Source organism: Carcharodon carcharias, chromosome 13 (genome assembly GCF_017639515.1).
Source record: "Carcharodon carcharias isolate sCarCar2 chromosome 13, sCarCar2.pri, whole genome shotgun sequence".
Taxonomy (NCBI): Eukaryota; Metazoa; Chordata; class Chondrichthyes; order Lamniformes; family Lamnidae; genus Carcharodon; species Carcharodon carcharias.
This window is the reverse complement of record NC_054479.1, coordinates 88,130,448-88,150,974: the sequence shown is the minus strand read 5'-3', so window position 1 is coordinate 88,150,974 and position 20,527 is coordinate 88,130,448. Positions and strand designations below refer to the sequence as shown.

Below are 20,527 nucleotides of genomic sequence, written 5' to 3'. Positions count from 1 at the left end.
AAGCCTTAAAGCCCCCTATGTACTCTTCCAATTCTGGCCTCTTGTGCATCCCTGATTTTAGTGACTGCACCATTGGCAGCTGTGCCTTCAGCTGCTGTATCCCTGGAATTCTCTCCCTCCACCTCACTCCTCCTTTAAGGCACACCTTAAAATTTATCTCTCATGTGTCTTTGTATCCAATTATTGAGGGGAGATGGTGGCAGACTGGTAATGTCACTGCACTACTAAGAGGCCCAGACTAATGCTCTGGTGATATAGGTTCAAGTCCCACCACAGCAGCTGGTGAAATTTAAATTCAATTAATCTGGAATCAGTAATAGTCATTGTTGATTTTTGTGGAAAAAAACCCATCTGGTTCTCTAATGTCCTTTAGGGCAGGAAATCTACCATCCTTACCTGGTCTTATCTACGTGTGACTCCAGATCCACAGCAATGTGGATGACTCTTACCTATCGTCTGAAATGGCCTAGCAAGCCACCCATGTCAAGGGCAATTCGGGGTGGGCAATAAATGCTGGCCTTACCAGCACTGCCCACATCCAATGACAGAATAAAAAAATATGTGGTTCCTTGTCAAATTTTATTTGATAAGGCTTCTGTGAAACATGTTTGGATGCTTTACAGTGTTAAAGGTGCTATATAAATGAAAGCTGTTGCTTCCTAGCTGCAGCAATATGACAAGAGCAAGTCTCTCAATTTCCATTGGTAAATGGAGCATGGCCACAGGTGGCCCATTTACTCTGTATTAAGAGTATAAATTATCTATTCCATTGGATAAGGAACCAGTGAATGAGTTGTAGACTCAAGTTATTTCTTTCTTAAAAGTGTTTATATGATGCCCCTTGTAGTCTCATGGCGGCACAGACGGATTTTGCATATTCACTAAGGAACGTCAGGAATGTGGCAGCTAAGCTCCCAAAAACAGCAATGAGGTAGTCATTAGATAATGTGATTGTTATTTTGTTAGGTGGTGTTTGAGGGATAAATATTTACCAGGACACTGGTGAGAATTCCCTTGCTCTTCTTTGAAGCAGTGCTTTGAGACTTTTATCCACACCTGAGATGGCTAATGGTTTTGAAGTCTCATCTGAAAAGCAGCACCTCTGATGGTGCAGCACTCTCTTGGTGCTGAAATAGGAGTGGCAGCCTAGGTTATGAGCTGATGTCTCTTGGAGTGGGACTTCAACCCACGACCTTCTGAATCTGAGATGAGTGCTACCGCTGAGCGAAAGCTGATCCTTTTGTTGCTAATGTCACTAACATTCCTGCCGGAGAAGGAAATTGGGAGTGCTTGCCTTTTGTTCTCTATTGTGCTCAGTACAATGGCCACAACTAATGGGGGAGAGGAAATGCGGATAATGGGTTGGGCCTTCCCCTGATTTATTTTCCCTATTCCTCATGTTTCCATGTCCTATTCCTGCTCGATCCCACCATTGATACAAATTGAGAATGAAAATCCATTTCAGTTTATTTTTTCCTTGTTCAGTGCAAAATGGTCAGTGATCGTTTTTTATATTCTCTGGAATACCACATGAGATTGCCCTTGCTCACAATTCCAGTGTCAACACATCCTGAATTATTTTTAATCTGCAGTGCTCAGCAGTCCATTTTAATAGAAAAGTCTTTGAAAGAAGACCTGGAAGATTTGAAGCTACAGATAAGTACTTTACAAGAGAGCAACAAAAAGCTTATCCTTCAGAATAAACAAGAGGTAATTATTGCATTGAAAAAATCTCACTAGATAGTTGTTAAATTTGGACAAGATCCATGATTGAATGCGTAACACCCATTTTTTGTCATTTTCAGGCAAAGGACAATCAATCCCTAATTCAGAAGATTGCCTCACTCCAGGAAGAGGTGGGCAATTATCTCTTTGCCTTTTTTGAATGTTTTACAGAACCTCTGAATTTTACAATGAAAGTGTGTACTCCTGAGATAGATTGGTACAGCAAGGCCATATGAAGTGTTATTGTTCATTGCCAGAATTAAAAAAACACAAGACATGCCAAAGACCAGACCTGTAAGTCTACACGTACTGCCTACAGACTGGGATGTAATGAGTATTTTGGGCAGGATTTGATAATATCAAGAGCTCAGTGGTTGAATAGGAGCCAAAGTCTCTGTATTAGTAGATATGCTTGTCTTCTAGGTTTCAGAGAGCATTACGGTAAACATTGTATTAGACCATGGCTTTGCCTGTATAACGCAACAACCTTATTAAAATACAGCATATTTCAGTAATTTAGAAGACGCTTCTATCACTTCAATTGGAAGAAAGCCAGCAATTCTGCCAAATGTGTTTTTTCCTTTCCTCAAATAACCATTTTTATAGGAAGAACATCACATATTTTCAACTGGATGTTATGGATATTTTCTTTAACTGGTGTACTTGAAGCTGAATACTGAGTGCAGCAGCAACTGAAATTTATATGATCAATTTGAGTGGAATTGTGAAGTTGATGGTCATCACAGTGACATTGTCTTCCATCCGCTCTGTAGTCTAGTGTACTGGTTCTTTACAATGCATGCCAAAATCCCTTTCACTGTTGATGGGATTGATCAAACCTTCCAACTTTTCCAAATTGTGGAACTGGCAATAAAATACAGAACTTTTGTATGCTGGTGCATTGTTCCCTTCTAGTTACCAGCACCAGTACATTAGTCTTTGGATGTCAGCCTATGAGCAATTCAGCTGGTGAGAATCCTTAGCTGATGGTGTAGCTCATTAGTGCAACAGAGCTGAATGCCAGTCTGAATTCTTGGACATTAGGGCGTTGATGGTCCTCGCTGTCCATTCAGCCCCTCTGTTAGCTGGTGGATGGAGGGGAGTAACTGGTGACATGGGCCATCCCATTGTCGTCAGCAAATTTCCTGAAATGGTCATTAGCAAATTGTGGACCATTATATGAGACGATTTCATCAGGAAACCTATGTGTATAGAAAGATGGTCTGCTGCATCCTGATTACTGACTCTGCTGTAGTGGTGGTGGAGTCTGACCACTTCCAGTCATCTGGAGTAGCTACCTACAACAATGAGCTTTGTCTTGCCCTGATGATCAAAGAGCTTGAGCCCCAGTTTCTGCCAAGGTCAGCCTGGGAAGCGGGGTGATACTGGGGGTTCTGGGTATCTGGCTGCCAATTCTGCAGGTGTGGCAGGAGAGAACAAGATCTTGGACAGCCTAAGTAATACCTGGCCACCACACAGATTGTGCATGCTCCGCACTTTGCAATCCCTAGATGGCTTCCATGGAGCCTGTGAAGAATTTCTTCTTGTATGGGCCTAGGAATGACCAGATACTGATTAAAAACTAAGAGGTCATCCACTATGCTCAAGTGCCTGCATTGCTTGTGGTATTTACTGAGCACTTGGTCTGCAGGACAATATTTAGACTAACCTTTTGAGCAGAATTCTCATACTTGGACAGGTTCCATGTCATGTCTTTGTTCTCATCAAGCTTCTTGGAGCTTTGTGGTGGAGATCGGTAATAAGTTCATTATGGTTGAAGAGAATGTTTCCACTTCTGAGACAAGTGTGAAGTCCAGGGAAATAGCTTGGTTTACTGTCGCTCTGGCTAAGAGCACCAGCCGTGGATTGCAACTTTCCTGGAATGTAAACGGCCATGTATTGATATCACATCAAGTGAAGGTGGAAACTTCGAATGCATGGGGGCATTTTAATGATCTCCATGGAATTCAAGAGGGTTATGAGCAGTTTAATCAGACTTACCCATCCACATTGAGACTATCAGGTAATCAGAGAACCTTTCAAAGGCCCATGTTGACTGCCAGTGCTTCATAGAATCACAGTGTAGAAGAAGTCCTTCGGCCCATCGAGTCTGCACCGACACATGAGAAACACCTGACCTACCTACCTAATCCCATTTACCAGACTTGGCCAATGGTCTTGAATGTTATGACGTGCCAAGTGCTCATCCAGGTACTTTTTAAAGAATGTGAGGCAACCCGCCTCCACCACCCTCCCAAGCAATGCATTCCAGACCATCACCACCCTCTGGGTAAAAAGGTTTTTCCTCACATCCCCCCCTAAACCTCCTGCCCCTCACCTTGAACCTATGCCCCCTTTTGAATGAACCTTCAACTAAGATGAACAGCTGCTCCCTATCCACTCTGTCCATACCCCTCATAATCTTGTACACCTTGATCAGGTTGCCCCTCAGTCTTCTCTGCTCCAACGAAAACAACCCAAGTCTATCCAAACTCTCTTCATAACTTAAATGTTTCATCCCAGGCAACATCCTGGTGAATCCCCTCTGCACCCCCTCCAATGCAATCACATCCTTCCTATAATGTGGCGATCAGAACTGCACACAGTACTCCAGCTGTGGCCTCACTAAGGTTCTATACAACTCCAACATGACCTCCCTACTTTTGTAATCTATGCCTTGATTGATAAAGGCAAGTGTCCCATATGCCTTTTTCACCACCCCACTAACATGCCCCTCCGCCTTCAGAGATCTATGGACACACATGCCAAGGTCCCTTTGTTCCTCAGAACTTCCTAGTGCCATGCCATTCATTGAATACTTACTTGTCAAATTACTCCTTCCAAAGTGTCTCACCTCACACTTTTCAGGGTTAAATCCCATCTGCCACTTATCTGCCCATTTGACCATCCCGTCTATATCTTCCTGTAGCCCAAGACACTCAACCTCACTGTTAACCACCCGGCCAATCTTTGTGTCATCCGCAAACTTACTGATCCTACCCCCCCACATAGTCATCTATGTCATTTAAATAAATGACAAATATTAGGGGACCCAGCACAGATCCCTGGCTTCCAGGCACTTAAGCATCCTTCTGTCATCACCCTCTGCCTCCTACAACTAAGCCAATTTTGAATCCACCTTATCAAATTACCCTGTATCCCATGTGCCTTTGCCTTCTTTATGAGTCTCCCATGTGGGGCCTTGTCAAAGGCTTTGCTGAAATCCATATAAATTACATCAACTGCACTGCCCTTATTTACACACCTGGTCACCTCCTCAAAAAATTCCTTTTTTATGGTGGCATGGTCTTGCTTTGTTTCTGTCAATGCTTTGGAGGTAAAGTATACAAACTTCCTGTTGTAATCCTTCTGGAGTTGGGTGAGAGCAGTGCCAAGGCTAGTTGAGAGTGCAATGGGACCACCACTGTGGGCAATATTGGATCATAATGTGCCAGCACCTCTTCCTTTAATAAATTAAAAGGCATCAATTTGTTCAATGCCCCAGAACCATTGTTGGCTTTTTCATAGGATATCCCTTAAAGGTTTTGTGATGGTGGCTACATTTGGGATAAACTTGACAATCTGATTTAGCATCCCCAGGAATCGCTGGACATCTGTGACACACTTCAGTTGGGGAAAGTTGCTGATGGCTTTAGTTTTTTTTGAGTGTCTACCATGATATCCTGTCTTTGAGTGATATGCCAGAAATTTGGTGTTTCTAGCGAATTCACGCTTCACTTTTAAAGTGAGACTCGTTTCTTGGAGGGCCTGAGGAGCCTCCCACACCTTGCGGCCATTCTCTTCTCTTGTGGACCCATGGATAAAGACATCATCTGTGTGACAAGTTGCACCTTGTTTAATTTCTGAGATACTGGAATATCTCTGGAGCTGATGAGATGCTGAGGGGAAGGTGGTTCAAATAAAAATGGCCAAACAGGGTGAGAAAGGGTGTTAGCAGCTGGATCTCCTGGTCAAGGGGCATCTGCCAAAACTCAGTGTCAGCTTTGTTCAAGAGGACAATTGACAAGCTTCACCAGGCTGTCGTCCACAGAAGCCATTGGATGGGTCTCCATCTGTACTGCTTTGTTTAATTCTGTGAGGTGCATGCACAGGCTCAGTTGACTCTTTGGTTTGGGAACTGTTACCAGCCCTGAACACCACCAGGTATTGGTTGTGTGATGGGCAATATGACACCTCTGCGCAGCATGCGGTCCAGTTTCTCTTTCAGCAATAGAGGATGTGGTACACTCCTGTGGGTGAGCAGGCACACTGGGAACAGTGTAATATAGTATTCATTTTTTTAAGCTTACCAAGCTCCAGGAAGAGTTGTGGGAATTCTTGCCAGAATCCAGTCCTGTTGCCTGGTTGAAGGACTTCATCCACTTATCGTAGGATGCCCAGTTGTCTGTACCCATTCCTGCTGAGTAAAGAGACACTTGGATTACACAGAATATAGAGGGTCTCTGTGGTCTATCGCCCCTTGTGACATAGCGTGGCTGTGATCTGACCTTTCACCTGCAGATTTGTTCCTTAGACCTTGATGTCTGATGGCTGTACAGGGACTAGGGGCTAAATTATCAGCCAGTTATGGATGCTCCAGCACTGCTATCGAGTTTAAAGTAGGTTTTAAAACTTTTGACTTCTAAAGTGACATTCCAGAAGCCTTGTTGATGGTCCTGTACTTCTCCCAGGAAGTCTGAGATTGTATAAAAAGAGAAAATGCTGGAAAAACTCAGCAGGCCTGGCAGCATCTGAGGAGAGAAAAAGAGAGTTAATGTCTCAAGTTCTTATGACTCTTCAGAGCTAAAGAGAAGTAGAAATGTGATGAATGTTATACTGTTTAAGAAGGGGTGGTGCAAAGTAGGTGGGAGCTGAGGAGAGATTGGCAAAGGTGACATGGACACAAGACAAAGGGAGTGTTAATGGCAGTGTTAAAGATTAAAGAAGCTGATAGCGCCATAAAGGTAAGATAGCAGAATGTGTTAATAGCAGAACAAGGTCAGCGCTCTGTGAAAGCACAACATAAGAACAAGTGACAGATGGCCCTGTGTAGGGTGGGGGGGGGGGGGGGTGAAGGAAAGCAAATAAATAAATTAAAATTTAAATTAAAAAAAGATGTATTTAAAAAGGGGTAAAGATGGGGAGGGTCTGAAGTTGTTGAACTCAATGTTAAGTCCGGAAGGCTGTAAAGTGCCTAATCAGAAGATGAGGTGCTGTTCCTCCAGCTTGCGTTGGTCTTCACTGGAACATTGCAACAGGCCAAGGACAAAATTGTGGGAATGAGGGCAGGATGGGGTGTTGAATTGGCAAGTGACAGGAAGGTCTGGGTCATTCTTACAGACAGACCGAAGGTATTCCGCAAAGCAGTCACCCAGGCTGAGTTTAGTCTCCCCAATGTCGAGGAGACTGAATTGGGAGCAGTGAATACAGTGGGCCAAATTGAAGGAGGTGCAAGTAAAGCGCTGCTTCATCTGAAAGGTTTTTGGGCCCTTGGTTAGTGAGGAGGGAGGAGGTAAAGGGGCAGGCGTAGCACCTTCTGCGATTGCATGGGAAGGTGCCATGGGAAGGGGATGAGGAGTTGGGGGTGATGGAGAAGTGGACCAGGGTGTCCCAGAGGAACAGTCCCTACGGAATGCTGACGGGGGATGGGGGGAGCATGAAGAAAAATATGTTTGATGGTGGCATCATGCTGGAGTTGGCGGAGATGGCAGAGGATGATCCTTTGAATGTCGAGGCTGGTGGGGTGAAAAGTGAGGACAAGGGGGACCCTATCATGGTTCTGGGTGGGAGAGGAAGGTGTGAGGGCAGAGGTGCAGGAGGTGCATAGTTGAGGGCCCTGTCATCCACAGAGGAGGGGAACCCATGGTTAAGGAAGAAGGAAGACATGTCAGAAGCACTGTTTTGGAAGGTGGCATCATCGGAACAGGTGCGATGGAGGCGAAGAAACTGAGAGAACGGGATGGAGTCCTTACAGGAAGCAGGGTGTGAGGAGTTGTAGTCAAGGTAGCTGTGGGAGTCGATGGGCTTATAATGAATATTGGTAGGCAGTCCATCACCAGGAATGGAGACAGAGGTCAAGGAAGGGAAGCGAAGTGTCAGGGATGAGGTCTGAGATGGTATTTGTTTATTTGTTCGATGCCCTGGGTGAGCTGTATGCTGCATAAATTCTGTTGTTTTCTGCCCTTATTGGAGATTTTAAATGTACAAAACTGCTGGAAGTGACCTGTCCTCCCAGATTGGAAACACTCTGCAGCTCCTGTTGGGCATTCTTGCCATCTGTGCTGCTTTGTGATAGTGTAAGCACTTAAAGATGGCTGCTGCTGTGTTTCCTGCCCTATTGGTCAGATTGGTGGGCTTTTGTGTGGGTGGAATTATCATGTTTGAGCCTAAACGGTAAGTGGATATCTCCAACGCCTTGGAGTATTGGTGAGCAAGAGGCCGATTTTGCTTGCTTGGCTCAGTTTGACTAGTGCCATGAAGTGGTCGACCGAGTGTGTAATCGTCTTTCATGGTCCCCTGTTTGCGACAACTAGCTACTGTGATCGGGTCAGTAAGAAATGATTTGACAGATTCCCCTGGTTTGTGGAATCTGTGGTTGAGGAGTCTTCCCAAAATGTCCCATTTTGAGATAAAAAAAATGCAACAGAGGCTTTTAAAACAGAGTCGAAGCCTGCCCCCTGTCTGAGAAGGATCTCTGTACCAATAGGCTGAGGAACAAACTAACCTGGTGCTTCCCTTTGGTAAGCTGACCTGCCTCAAGTTATCTTGCCATGTCTTCCAATGTTGGTCTCCGTGTGAGCCCTTGAGACTTTCGATTGGCAGTGACTGCCTGTTGAGTACTGCCATCGTTACACTTTTCTGTTGGCTTCCAGCTTAGTTACACAAGCAGGTTATCGTTCCGACCAAGGTTTGTTCCAATTGTGGGCTGTCAGTGTTCCATCAATGGTGCACCAACTCTTGGTTAGATTGGTGTCACCACCACTGCTACCTTGTTTCATATACTGGTGGCATGATGCATCTTATCTAGAGTAACTCTAGTAGTTACTTCAGACTGATTTATTTACACTATGTACAATATACTAAGTAGGCACATCTCTCCTGAGTGCTGCTTACTGTGTCTGCTCTACAGAGCTTCTAGCACATGACTGCTGATGTCAATGTTAGATCATGGTCTGCAGCACTCATTACCATAACCATTCTACTAGCCCATTACCTTACACGAAATAAAGAAAGTTCATTAAGGAAGTTGCCAAACACATCGAGAGACTGTCTCTGCATCTTATTGATGAAAAGTTGGAGAGTGCACAGCAACATCCAAACAAACCCATCTACCAAACCCTTCAAGCACCACCTGCCCTGCATGTGGCAGAGAATGCAGATCGAGCATTGGACTTATCAGCTATCTCAGACCCCAACAAACTGGAATTGAAGCAAGCCATCCTCAATCCTGAAGCACTGTCTGAGGAGGAGGACAATGACTAAGTGCCAAAGAGTGGTCCTTCTAATCATTTTGCTCTTGGGTAAATTTTCAAATACTTCCTTGTTCCTGAAGTTGCATGCATGGCAGTCACATCTGATTCTCTGGATAAGGAGTCAAACGATAAGTTGAGTTTTATTTAAGCTATTCTGCTAAATATTTATTCGATTGCAAGAATCTAACTTGGTGGTGAACTTGGCTAAGAGTGAATTTGTAAAAGTGCAAGTTACATATCTAGGCCGTACCATTGGCTTGGCAAGGTGGCTCCAAGAGATGTGAAAGTAAAAGCCACCATGAATTTCCCAATGCCGACAACAAAACAAGAAGTTTTCTGAGCATGAGTGGATTTTACCGGAGGTTTGTACCAAGTTTTAGCAGTGTGGTTGCTCCGTTGACTGAGCTACTAAAAAAGAACAAGAAATGTCAATGGAGATAAGAGAGCCAGAATGCATTTGGCAGTTTAAAAACTGTTGTCTATGACACCAGTTTTGGCAGTACCTAATTATGCCAAGCAGTTTAAGCTGGCATTGAATGCCAGTGACATCGGTATTGGTGCTGTATTGCTACAAGATGAAGAAACTGGAATTGAGAAGCCAATAGGTCATTTTTCATGAAAGCTGGATGTACATCAGAGAAGATACTCAACCATCGAAAAAGAGAATCTGGGTCTGATAGTGTTGCAAGCAATTTGTAAGAAACAATTATTTATACAGACCACAATCCTTTAAAATTTCTGGACAAATTTTGAGACCGAAGTGTAAGACTATTCAGATGGAATTTATTATTGCAAGTGTTTAATTTGCAGTTTATACATATGGCTAGATGAGAAAATCTAATTGCAAGTGCATTGTCGAGAGTTTAAAGGTCAAAGGAAATTGAACATTTAAAACATGGACACTCAGCTGAAAAGACCTCTGTTGATACAAAGGGTTTGTATTTGTTATGTTAGTGCATGCACCTGGTAATGTAATAGTTTGTGTATATAGTTAAGTATAGTAAGTAATGTAAGATGTTGAGAAAATGTATGATCGTTCATTTTTTTTTAAGGATGGAGGTGTCACGAAACTACCATATTTTTCATAAGATTATTGTGGGGTATTGTAAAGCAGGCTTATGTTTGTGTGTTTGTGTGGATGGTTCTGTCTATGTGGATCATTTAATTGAATTAGTCAAATCAATTTCAAGGTTGAAATTATCATAAGAATTTGGTGATAAAATTGTATTTGAAGTGCTAATGAGTAAGCTAGGGCAAAGTCAGTAGATAGGGTGTAAATGAAATTTGCATTTTAAGATAAGTGAAGAGATGTTTGGCTTTCAAAGAAACATGATAAAGTTTTACAACTGGCAGAATAAATAGGGCAAGGTCATTACATTTATTTTTCCTAAAGGAAAAGGCCACATTGAGAATATGAAAGATTTTTGTAGTATGAGGAAAGTAAATTCCAAAGACGTATGGAAACAATGGGATTTACAGATTAAAGAAGGAATATATTTAAAGGATGAAAGGTTGCATCAGAGAGTAGCCATGTAAGATTTAAAGGACACACCGTGTGAAACAGGCTTGGAGAAACAGCCTCTAGCCACTTTGCAGAATTCTGCTGTTCCAGTAACCAAGGCCTGAATTTTTCCGTCAGCGAGTTAGGGGTGGGGCCTGCTCGCTGATGCAGGATGATGTCGGGAGGAACCCCCGATGTTATCCTGCCCCATTTAAATATTCGTCCGCCAACCTGTCAATGGCCAATTGAGGCCATTGACAGGATAATTAAGACAATTAAAGGCCCTGCCCATCTAACCTTAATGCTGGCGGGCAGGTCAGGAGTCCCAGTGGGCTTCTGAAAAAATATGAAACCTCATCCACTGGCGGGAAGAGGTTTCATGTCTGTTTTAAAAAACTTTAATAAAGTTTGTCACATTTATTAACATGTCCCATCTTGTGTGACATTGCCACATGAGGGGGGGACATGTTAATTTTTTATTTTTCTATTTTTTAAGTTTATCAAACTGGCAGCACTCCCCCTGACACAGCACTTAGTCTCAGAGTGCACTTTGACAGTTGGGGAATCCCCCCCGCCCTGCACAGGAAGCGCATAGCACTTCCAGTCAGGTGGCCTGCTGGGCAGACTTTAATTGGCCCACCCACTCAATGGCAGTGGAGCCCGTTTCGGCGGCGGAGTTCAGCTGCCCGCCTGCTGCCGAGCCGGTGGGGCCCGCCTGCCCATCAAGGGCTAAATTCTGCTCCAAAGCTGTGTTAAAAAGCTTTGGAATTCCGCTGTTGAGTAGGTGCTGTGGTAACCTTGCAGGATTGCCTCTCCACATTTAAAATTTATTTTGGACTGTTGCCTTAAAGGGGGTGTGTAGTTGGGAATCAGGTTAATTAGGAATTTTGGGATTTGTTATAATAAGTGATGGGGTAAATGTAAACTTCTGTATACATGTTAATTTTTTTTGTTAATGTTTGAATTTAATTTTTAAAATCTCAAGGTGTTAGTGAACACATTACTTCTGAATTCAATGCGCAAATCCCTTTGTAATAAATACCAATTGCAAAACCGTTGTGATGGCATAACCAAGTTTCCCTTGTGGATTTGTGGTCAGCACGGTAAATACCATCTACCGTATCATAACTGTGTAAACTGAGTACACTTGTGAATAGCTTCAGGTATAAAAATGAATCATTCATGGTCTCAGAAATGACAGTAAATTGAACTAAATTTAACTTTTGACTCTTTATTTTGCTGCAAACTAATCTAGCAAGCTCTGATTACATTAAAGCCCAGATTACTACTAGGAGGAGGGAACATTTTCATGCCCTTCATGAAATTAAACAACAACTTCTAAACCCACAGGCTAGAAGGACAAGGATAATCGATGCAGGAGAACACCACCACCTCTAAATTTCCCACCAAGACACACCATCTTGACTTGGAAATATATCACTGCTTCTTCATACTTCAAGGTTAACAGTCCTGGAACTCTAACTGTACTGTGGGGACCATGACTACACTGACTGCAGTAGTTCGAAAGATAACTTAGCCCCAGCCCTTCAAGGAAAACACAAATGTGCAATAAATGCCAGCCTTGCCAGGAATACTCACATCCCAAGAATGAATAATGAAAAAAAAAATAAAGAATCTAGGTCGGATTTGAAGCCAAAGCCCCAGATATGATGGCGCAGTGACTAATTCACTAAACTGCTCATCCTTCACCTCCTTTCATGGTATTTTGAAAGCTCACCATTTTATTTTCAAGGTTATAAATTGATTGTCAAATTTGGCACATGTTCAAATGAAAAATCAAGTTGGGTTGGGTGTATTGCATTGTAATTGAGAATCCATTTTGTATGAAAGCCAGGTGATGGACACAGTGTCTTTTGAAAAGACTGTACTGGCTCTAGATTATTGCCAGGGCTATTGAATTCCTTAGACTAAGTAAGTCAAATTCCATTTTTATCCGTGGGATTTGAAGATTTTTTAGTAAGTGTTTTGCAGATCAAGTTCTTTGGCCTGCTCTCTTTCTTGGAAAAATCATGAATTAGTGAGATTCTTTATTGTCCCTCCTCTGGAGATTTGATTCCTGGCAAAAAAAAGTTATCTTGTGGAACTATAGTGAGTTTTCATTTTAAATAAGGTTAAATAAGCTGCCCCAAGGCTGTTGCAGATACCATTTATAATTGTTTAATGGGACGCAGCACAGCGAAGGTTCGCTAAATTGGTCCCTGGGATGAGGGGGTTGTTCTGTGATGAGAGGCTGAGTAAATTGGGCTCATACTCTCTGGCATTTAGAAGAATGAGAGGTGATCTCATTGAAACCTACAGAATCCTGAAAGGGCTTGATAGGGTAGATGCTGAGGGAGGGTTTCTGCTAGTTGGGGAATCTAAAGCATGGACACAATCCTGGGATAAGGGGCCGATCATGTAGGACTGAGATGAGAAATTCCTTCACTCAAAGGGTTGTGAATCTTAGAATTCTCTACCCTAGAGTGTTGTGGATGCTCCATTGTTGGATATATTTAAGGCTGGGATAGACAGATTTTTGGTGTCACGGAATTAAGGGATATGGGGAGCGGGCAGGAAAATGGAGTTGAATTCCAAAATGAGCCATGATTGTAGTGAATAGTGGAGCAGGCTCTGGGCTGTGTGGTCTACTCCTCCTGTTTCTTGTGTTCTTGTGACTGATGATTTATGACCTCTCTCATCTTCCTGTGAGGACATTCTCTCCCCCTCCCCCCTCTCCAGGACCTAGCAGGATTTCAGAACTTAACCACACGAATGCCAGGCTGGGTTCTACAGGCCAATGGAGTGTAGTAATGTAGTGGTTATGCTACTGACTAATAATACAGAGAATGTGAGAACTTGAGTGCAAATTTGTTCTTAAAAGTTGATATTAAAAGTGACCATGAAGCTGTTGGATTGTCATTAAAAACCAATTGGCTTACTAACATCCTTCAAGGGAAGAAAACCAATCATCGTTACTAGTCAGGGCTACATGCAACTCCAGTTCCACAACAATATGGCTGCCTCTTAATTGTCTTTGGAAGTGGCTGAGCAAGATAATTGGGAATGGGCAATGAATGCTGAGCTTGCTAGTGATGTCCAGCTTCTTTGGATATTGCATGTGCCAATAGACATATAGGGTGAGATCTGGACAGTGTCAATATTGGGTACATTGCTGCTACCCATGATGTTTTTACTGACCCGATGATATTGTCCATTTCTTCCATGATCTTTGATCCCTCTGCAGCAGAAATGGGCAGCATGGCATTTCCTCAATTTGTCCAGTGAGTGTGGTAGAGTTGAGGAAGGAGAGGACAAACCCCCTTTTTTTTTTACAGCAGTAGCTGTTGTGCTTGGGTAAGTTTTTAATGGTCCAAGTCTTTTAATGAATGAGTGAAAAGTGAGTGGGTAAGTGAATAAATGGTTGAGGAAGGGGTAGTCAGGTGGCTGAGGTGATGACAGGGGTGCGTGAGTTGTGGAGTTACCTAGCTGTTAGGCCTCATATTAAACTGGCTAACATTTCCAGGATAAGTCCACAGGAAAGTCCCACATATCTTGCCCATGTCTCCAACCTGAGCTCAGGGTTGGAGACATTCACAGATTATCCCAGCCAGCAAGGAATCAGCCTATTGGAAATTTAAACTTGGACAACTCCCACATACATCTATGCATCAGGACTTCCGCAGGGTCTGGACATGCATCTTCCGACATGCATCCTATCTCCAATGATCCAGAGGCAGCATGATTTGGGCTATTTGTTTATTTGACTATTTGTTGACAGATTAATGTTATAAAACCTTACCTGATCTTGACTCTTTCCAATTGGAAGAATAATTATTTTTAAGAATAATATTCTGCATCTTTGTTTCAGAACCTAAAACATGCCATAGATATTGAGGCCCTTCATGAGAGGATTGCTGTGCTCTGCAATGATAAAACAGAACTCCAGGTACGTTATTAATGGACCCCTCAACTGGTAAATCTGATCTTTGTAGTTTTTTGGCAAGTAGTGATGGAACTCTTGCTGTGTATGAATCTACAATCAGGATATGAATTTTCTCTTTTAAAACTTCAGTCCCGTCTATCACTGAAAATAGGAACAGGAAATGGCCGTTCTGTCCCTTGAGCACATATATATTTTTGGATGGGTGCCATTCAGTCACAACATGGCTGATCTGTAACTATTCATCTGTTGTGGCCCCACATACATTTAACATCCTTGAATAACTAAAATTTGTCCACTACAGTTTTGAAATTTTCAAGATCCAGCAGCTTTTTTGGGGGTATATGGTAGAGTTCCAGATTTCCACTACCCTTTATATGAAGAAGTGCATTCAGTGGGGGAGATGGTGGCGTACTGGTATTGTTGCTGGACTAGTAATCTGGAGACCCAGGGTAATGCTCCGGGGACACGGGTTTGAATCCTGCCACAGCAGATGGTGAAATTTGAACTCAATAAAGATCTGGAATTAAAAGTCTGATGACCATGAAGCCATTGTCGATTGTCATAAAAACCCACTTGGTTCACAAATATCCTTTAGGGAAGGAAACCTGTTGTCCTTACCTGGTCTGGCCTATAAGTAACTACGGACCCACAGCAATGTATGACTCTAAAATAAATAAATAAAAATGCCCTCTGAACAAAGGCTGGCCTAGCTAGCAATGCCCACATCCCATGAACTATTTAAAAAAAAAACCATGGGCTGACCATCATTTTTCACTTAAAATAATGCAGTAAAATAATGATATGCCTAAAAATTAACTCACGCAGTTAATAAATATTTAAAAGGTTGGCTTGGTTGACAAGGTTTTAAGACCGAATAATGTTTTGGATTTTGGTTTTTAATTGTAGCGTTCTTTAAAATACAAAATTAATACATTAGCATGAAGATCAATGGGTGCCCAATTGTATGTAGATTGTCACATCAGATAATTAGTGCTTCAGCTTTGGAATAGAGTGAGAAAGAGTAAAGTGAATCTGCGTGTATGTGATTTTGTTTGTAACCAAACAGAATCTTTTCTTTAAAAGAAAGACAAATTCCCAGAAAATTTGCTTTTGTGCTGTTGGTTAAGGGATAAATATTGGCCAGAATGACAACTTAGGGTTTCACAGAAGATTTCTCACATCAGGACCAATCACTCCTGTACATTCCTCCTCCCCAAGAAACAGTTTATACACAAAATAGCTGATCGTGTAGCTTTGCACTGGAGTGGATCAGAAGGCCATTCTTGTACTGGCTCATTGAATTGGTGCAAGTCTTGTTATTCTTGTCTTTTGGGGTAGGGGAGAATAATAATACTGAGTCTTGATTCTGACCCTGAAATTATGATGTTTCATTCATCTATTTTATATACACAAAAAACAGTCTTGGAGAAATGGACTGGTCTTAGTTTTCCACTCCATGTGCAAATCAGGAATATTTTGTCTGAAATGTGTTGGTTAGGTCAACTTCAGCTTTCTGCTAAAATCATTTGCATAATCAAAAATGTTTTAAGAAAACAAACTCCATGAATCAGTGCATTTGAGCAGCATTTAAAAATGGTGACCCAATGCAGTTTTATTAATACCTGAAAATGGTTAATCACCAAAAAGAAGTATTTTTCATAAGGTTGAGAAGCAGGCAGTAGAGGGCAATAAATAGTGGATCTCACTTTATTGTGGAGACTGCACCTCTTATCATGCAGTAAGAATAACCTATAATACTTAACAACTCTCCTATTTCTGCTGAACCTGGATCAGTGGACATAATAGAAACTAATCAGTGCGGTTTCATGTAACCACCATCATATCTCCAGGTATTCATCATTATAATGACCAAAGCTAAAGCATGGGTGAAAAGCAGCCCAAAGTATCTTTGTCCAGGTTTCACCTAACCCTTTGACTCCAATAGATGGCTTCTGCTTTGCTTTGGCTCCACAACATCATCATGAGTGCAGTACTCAAATCCATCCCTTCCTGATTCCAAGCAATCTTTCCCGAACTGATAATATGCTTTCTGACTGTCCATTGTCACAGAATCCAGAGAGGACTTGTTCCCCAGTAATGTGCCTTTCACACCTTGGCTGTCACTGGATCGTCCCATGACTGGAATTAGTGCGGATTCCATTTCTGTAAACGTGCCCAGGCTAATCATCACAGGATTGAGTTCTCAATAGTTACCTCTGGGCAGAATTCGCTGAACTAGCCCAAAAAGTTAAGAAATTTTAAACTTGAGTTAACTGAAAATCATACTTGTGTCCATGTTGTCTGTGACTTTTTATGTTTGTTCAAGATTCAATTAATGCAAGTCAGGCAACCCCACCATTTGGATCCTGTCAATTGAACTGATTTGGGAGGACTTTTCAAATTATAACCATTTTCTTAGGCATGCAGGCATGTTTTAGGTTTTTGCATATTTAAAAAATGTTTAATTTGCTCAAACTAATGCGCACCAATTAAACTATTAACTGGTTCAGTATTATTTTCAAATCTGGTTACTCACAGGTGCAGATTGTTACATCTTTTTGAAAAATACTTTTATTTTTGGTGATTAACCATTTTCAGCTGTTATTAATAAATCTGCATTAGGTCACTGTGTTTAAATGCTGCTCGATTGCACTGGCTCATGGAGTTTGTTTTTAAACATTCCTGATCACGCAAATGATTTTGGTGGAATCCTGAAGCCTGACCTAACTAATGCATTTCAGACACAATATTCCAATTTGCAACTGGAGCAGAAAACTAAGCCCAGTGTTTTCCTTCAAGGCAGTTTTTTTTAGTATAAGATAAATGTACAATGTCAAGCTTACGAGATGTACTTTCACTTTTGTGATTGGTCACCAGACATCTTTTAGGTCAGATATTGTATTGAGAGCAGATTATGCATGTTTCAGGCTGTACATTACTGAACGTAGGAATTCAATTTATATTGCGGGTGTTCTCAACTGCAAAAAGATGCAACCTTTTCCAAATTCCATTGAGGAGAAGCTTTAATCCATTCTGTTTCCTTCCTCAGATGCAGTTAACTGATCTTGACAATCTAGTGCACAATAAAGATGCAGGTTTACTTGAGGTTTGTAGTGTTTTTTTTTTGCAATGTGTTTGTAAAGCTTGTTTCCGATCTGCGCAACAAGTTTTCTTGAACCAAGATGTTTGCACATTGATCAGAGTGGTTCTCCAGCTTTTTTAAAAATGATGTAGCACCTGGACATCCATGTTTATTTTCTATACGAATTCTCATTTATTCCCTAATTTTTTAAAATATTCCTTGTCAAAAATGAATTCCTTGTTTAATTCCATGTGTGGCCCACTCGGCCTTGCAGTTTGCCTTGCAGCATCACCTCACCCTACCTACCACACCTACTCCCCACTCAAAGGTTCCTTTTGGACTCCCCACCCCTCCAATAAGAGAGATCAATTTACCTTAATCATTAAACCCATAGTTGAATTAGCTCAGGCCCCTTGATGGTCTTGGGGTGCTCAGTCCCAATGCTGCCAGTGGCCCTATTGGAATATGAAGATGCATGTGAAGCTTAGAATAAGCAGTTTCCGAAGGTTCGGCATGCAGCCTCAAATCATAGTTCGATAAAATGGGATTTGTAGCATCATAATTGGACAGTTGGCATGGTATAGTAAAATGTTGATTGATATCTGCCAAGATAATTTCCTTGGGCTGTTAAACTTGACCCTCGTAAATTCAGTTTCCTTTTGGATGGAGTAGTAACTTTGTTGTTAAAATCATGCAGTAGGATCCTCTAATGTGCCAAAGGAGGGAATTGTCCATTGCACTAATTGTGCAAGTATCTACAAAAGTAATGTCAAAAAATTTGAGCTGTTTGTGTCTTTGACCAACCATTTCTGGGTTTCTGCCACCAGGGCAGAATTTGAGTATTGCTGCAAAAAGAGACATGCTGTTGGAGCTTGTCATCTTGCACTCATCAGTATAGAGGCAAGAATGCCAAATTTCAAAAGGAGCAACAATTTATACTGCATGAGAAAAGGGTGCTGACTAATTGGCAAGTTGACTCTGATTGGCTGGGCGGTTTCCATGGAGATGTACCAGAGGACTATTATCCATTATGCTTTTTTTTAGTTCAAAAAAGGTGCAATGCCTGGACATGTTCCTTTTGCCTGCAGAGATCAGACCCTGTGTATGAATATATGTAGCTTCTAAGCAAACATAAGTGAGCCACGCTGCGAGCCCGACTGACGATCTTAAATTGATAATGTAATTCTTAGTATGCTCAGGTTTGTTCAGCAAGTGCTGTCCAATCTCAGAATCACATCTAACATTAGACATTATGTTTTGAGTTTTACAAGCACGGGCTGGTTGAGTACAGTCAGTACTCTGCCTGTTGTGAGTAGCCGAAGGGATGCGCCCTTTGATACAATCCGCCAACCATTGGGACATATGACCTACATACCTGGCATTGCACCCGCACTGAAATTCATGTACCACATTATTTATTTGGGCAGTGGGCAGAATGTCTGGCTTGATGGCAGCATCCTGTTAGTGGAAAATACTACTCATTGCTACAGTAGCAGCATGAAATGGCTGACATCACTGCTCACATTTTTGGGTACTTTGAGGATGACTGGGCACTTTTGAGGTCATGCAGGCAATAGTTCTCTGGTGTATTCTCCATGGCAATGGCTCAACCAATCAGTAAAGAATATCTTACTTTTCACCAATCCTTAAGGGGAACTATAGTTTTGAGATTTCATTGAATAGCAATCATATACAATTTGTTTTTTTATCCCCCCCAAAGAATAAGGAAAAAAAAAACATACTTTGGTTGGCTAAATTTCTTATGTTTTTGGCTCTCTGTTAGCACTTTTAAATTGAGTTAAGACTGGGGTCCATGCAGTTCAAGGGTCTGGTAAAGTCATTATATTCCTTCTCAACTTATCCCCTTTCCATTCCCTGCAAAGTAGATACACACAGGCTGTAACTTCCATGGAGTGACATCAGACTCAGATTGCCACTCCGCTCCTAGCTACTTATTCTAAAATGAAGCTGCTCCTTTCTCACCTGACCTCCTGACTCAGGCCGGGTGAGAAAGGTGCAGTGCAGCAGGTTCCCAAGGCCTTGTGTCAAGGGTAGCTGAGTCAGAGGTAAGGAATCTATATGCCTGTTTTGTTTTGCAGCACTAGCTGCTGTAAAACAGCTAAAGGTCCAGTCACTTCGAGAAGCCAGGGAGAATGTACGTTTGTAAGGTAAGTGGGTAGGATTGGGCGGTGGAGGAGTGGCGTTGGGTGGGGTGGTCAGTGGGAGGGTGGTCAGTTAGGATCGAGTGGTCAGTGGGTCAGGATTGGGTAGTCAGTGGGGTGGGCGTTGGGGGAGCAGAGGAGGGTAGTCGAGGGGGCTAGGTGCGTGTCAGGGGTGAGGAGGCAGTTGGAGATGTTGTTAGGGGCAGGGAGGGCAGCTGGGGGGGTTCCCTTGAAGGGGGTTGTCATAGGGGGTGGGGTCAGTGGGAGGGTTGGGGGTTGTTGGGTTCCGTAGTTACCCAGAAGTTAGAAGTGGTTTTAATTCTAACTTTTTCTGGACAACTATTACTGTAAGACAGTTGGAGTTATCTGAAGTTTTTGATTTAAATTGCATTACTGGATGGTTTCCATTACAGGGCAATTGCCCAACAAAAGCTTGAACTTCCTGGGCAATTGCTATGCAATCCTTACATGGGGGCTTCTGGGGCAGTGGGGGGTTCCCCAGTGCAGCTTTGGTGTACTCCTGTGGCCCCCAACCCCCAACCCATTGGCTTAGCTTTGGGCACCACATTCCCTCCCCCAACAGCAGTGCAGCTTTGAGGTCATCACCCCGCCCCCACCAGTTGTGGCATTTGGAAACTGAAA

General features: G+C 42.4%; 1 protein-coding gene across 1 annotated transcript in view; it reads left to right on the top strand.

The window, feature by feature from the left end:
* LOC121286105 (lymphoid-restricted membrane protein) overlaps positions 1-20,527 on the top strand; it is a 158,583-nt gene that overhangs the window by 13,167 nt on the left and 124,889 nt on the right. The window contains exons 7-10 of the mRNA XM_041203097.1: positions 1,593-1,710; positions 1,806-1,856; positions 14,567-14,644; positions 17,691-17,747. Coding sequence (XP_041059031.1) covers positions 1,593-1,710; positions 1,806-1,856; positions 14,567-14,644; positions 17,691-17,747 — 304 coding nt within the window. The remainder of the gene's footprint in view (positions 1-1,592; positions 1,711-1,805; positions 1,857-14,566; positions 14,645-17,690; positions 17,748-20,527) is intronic.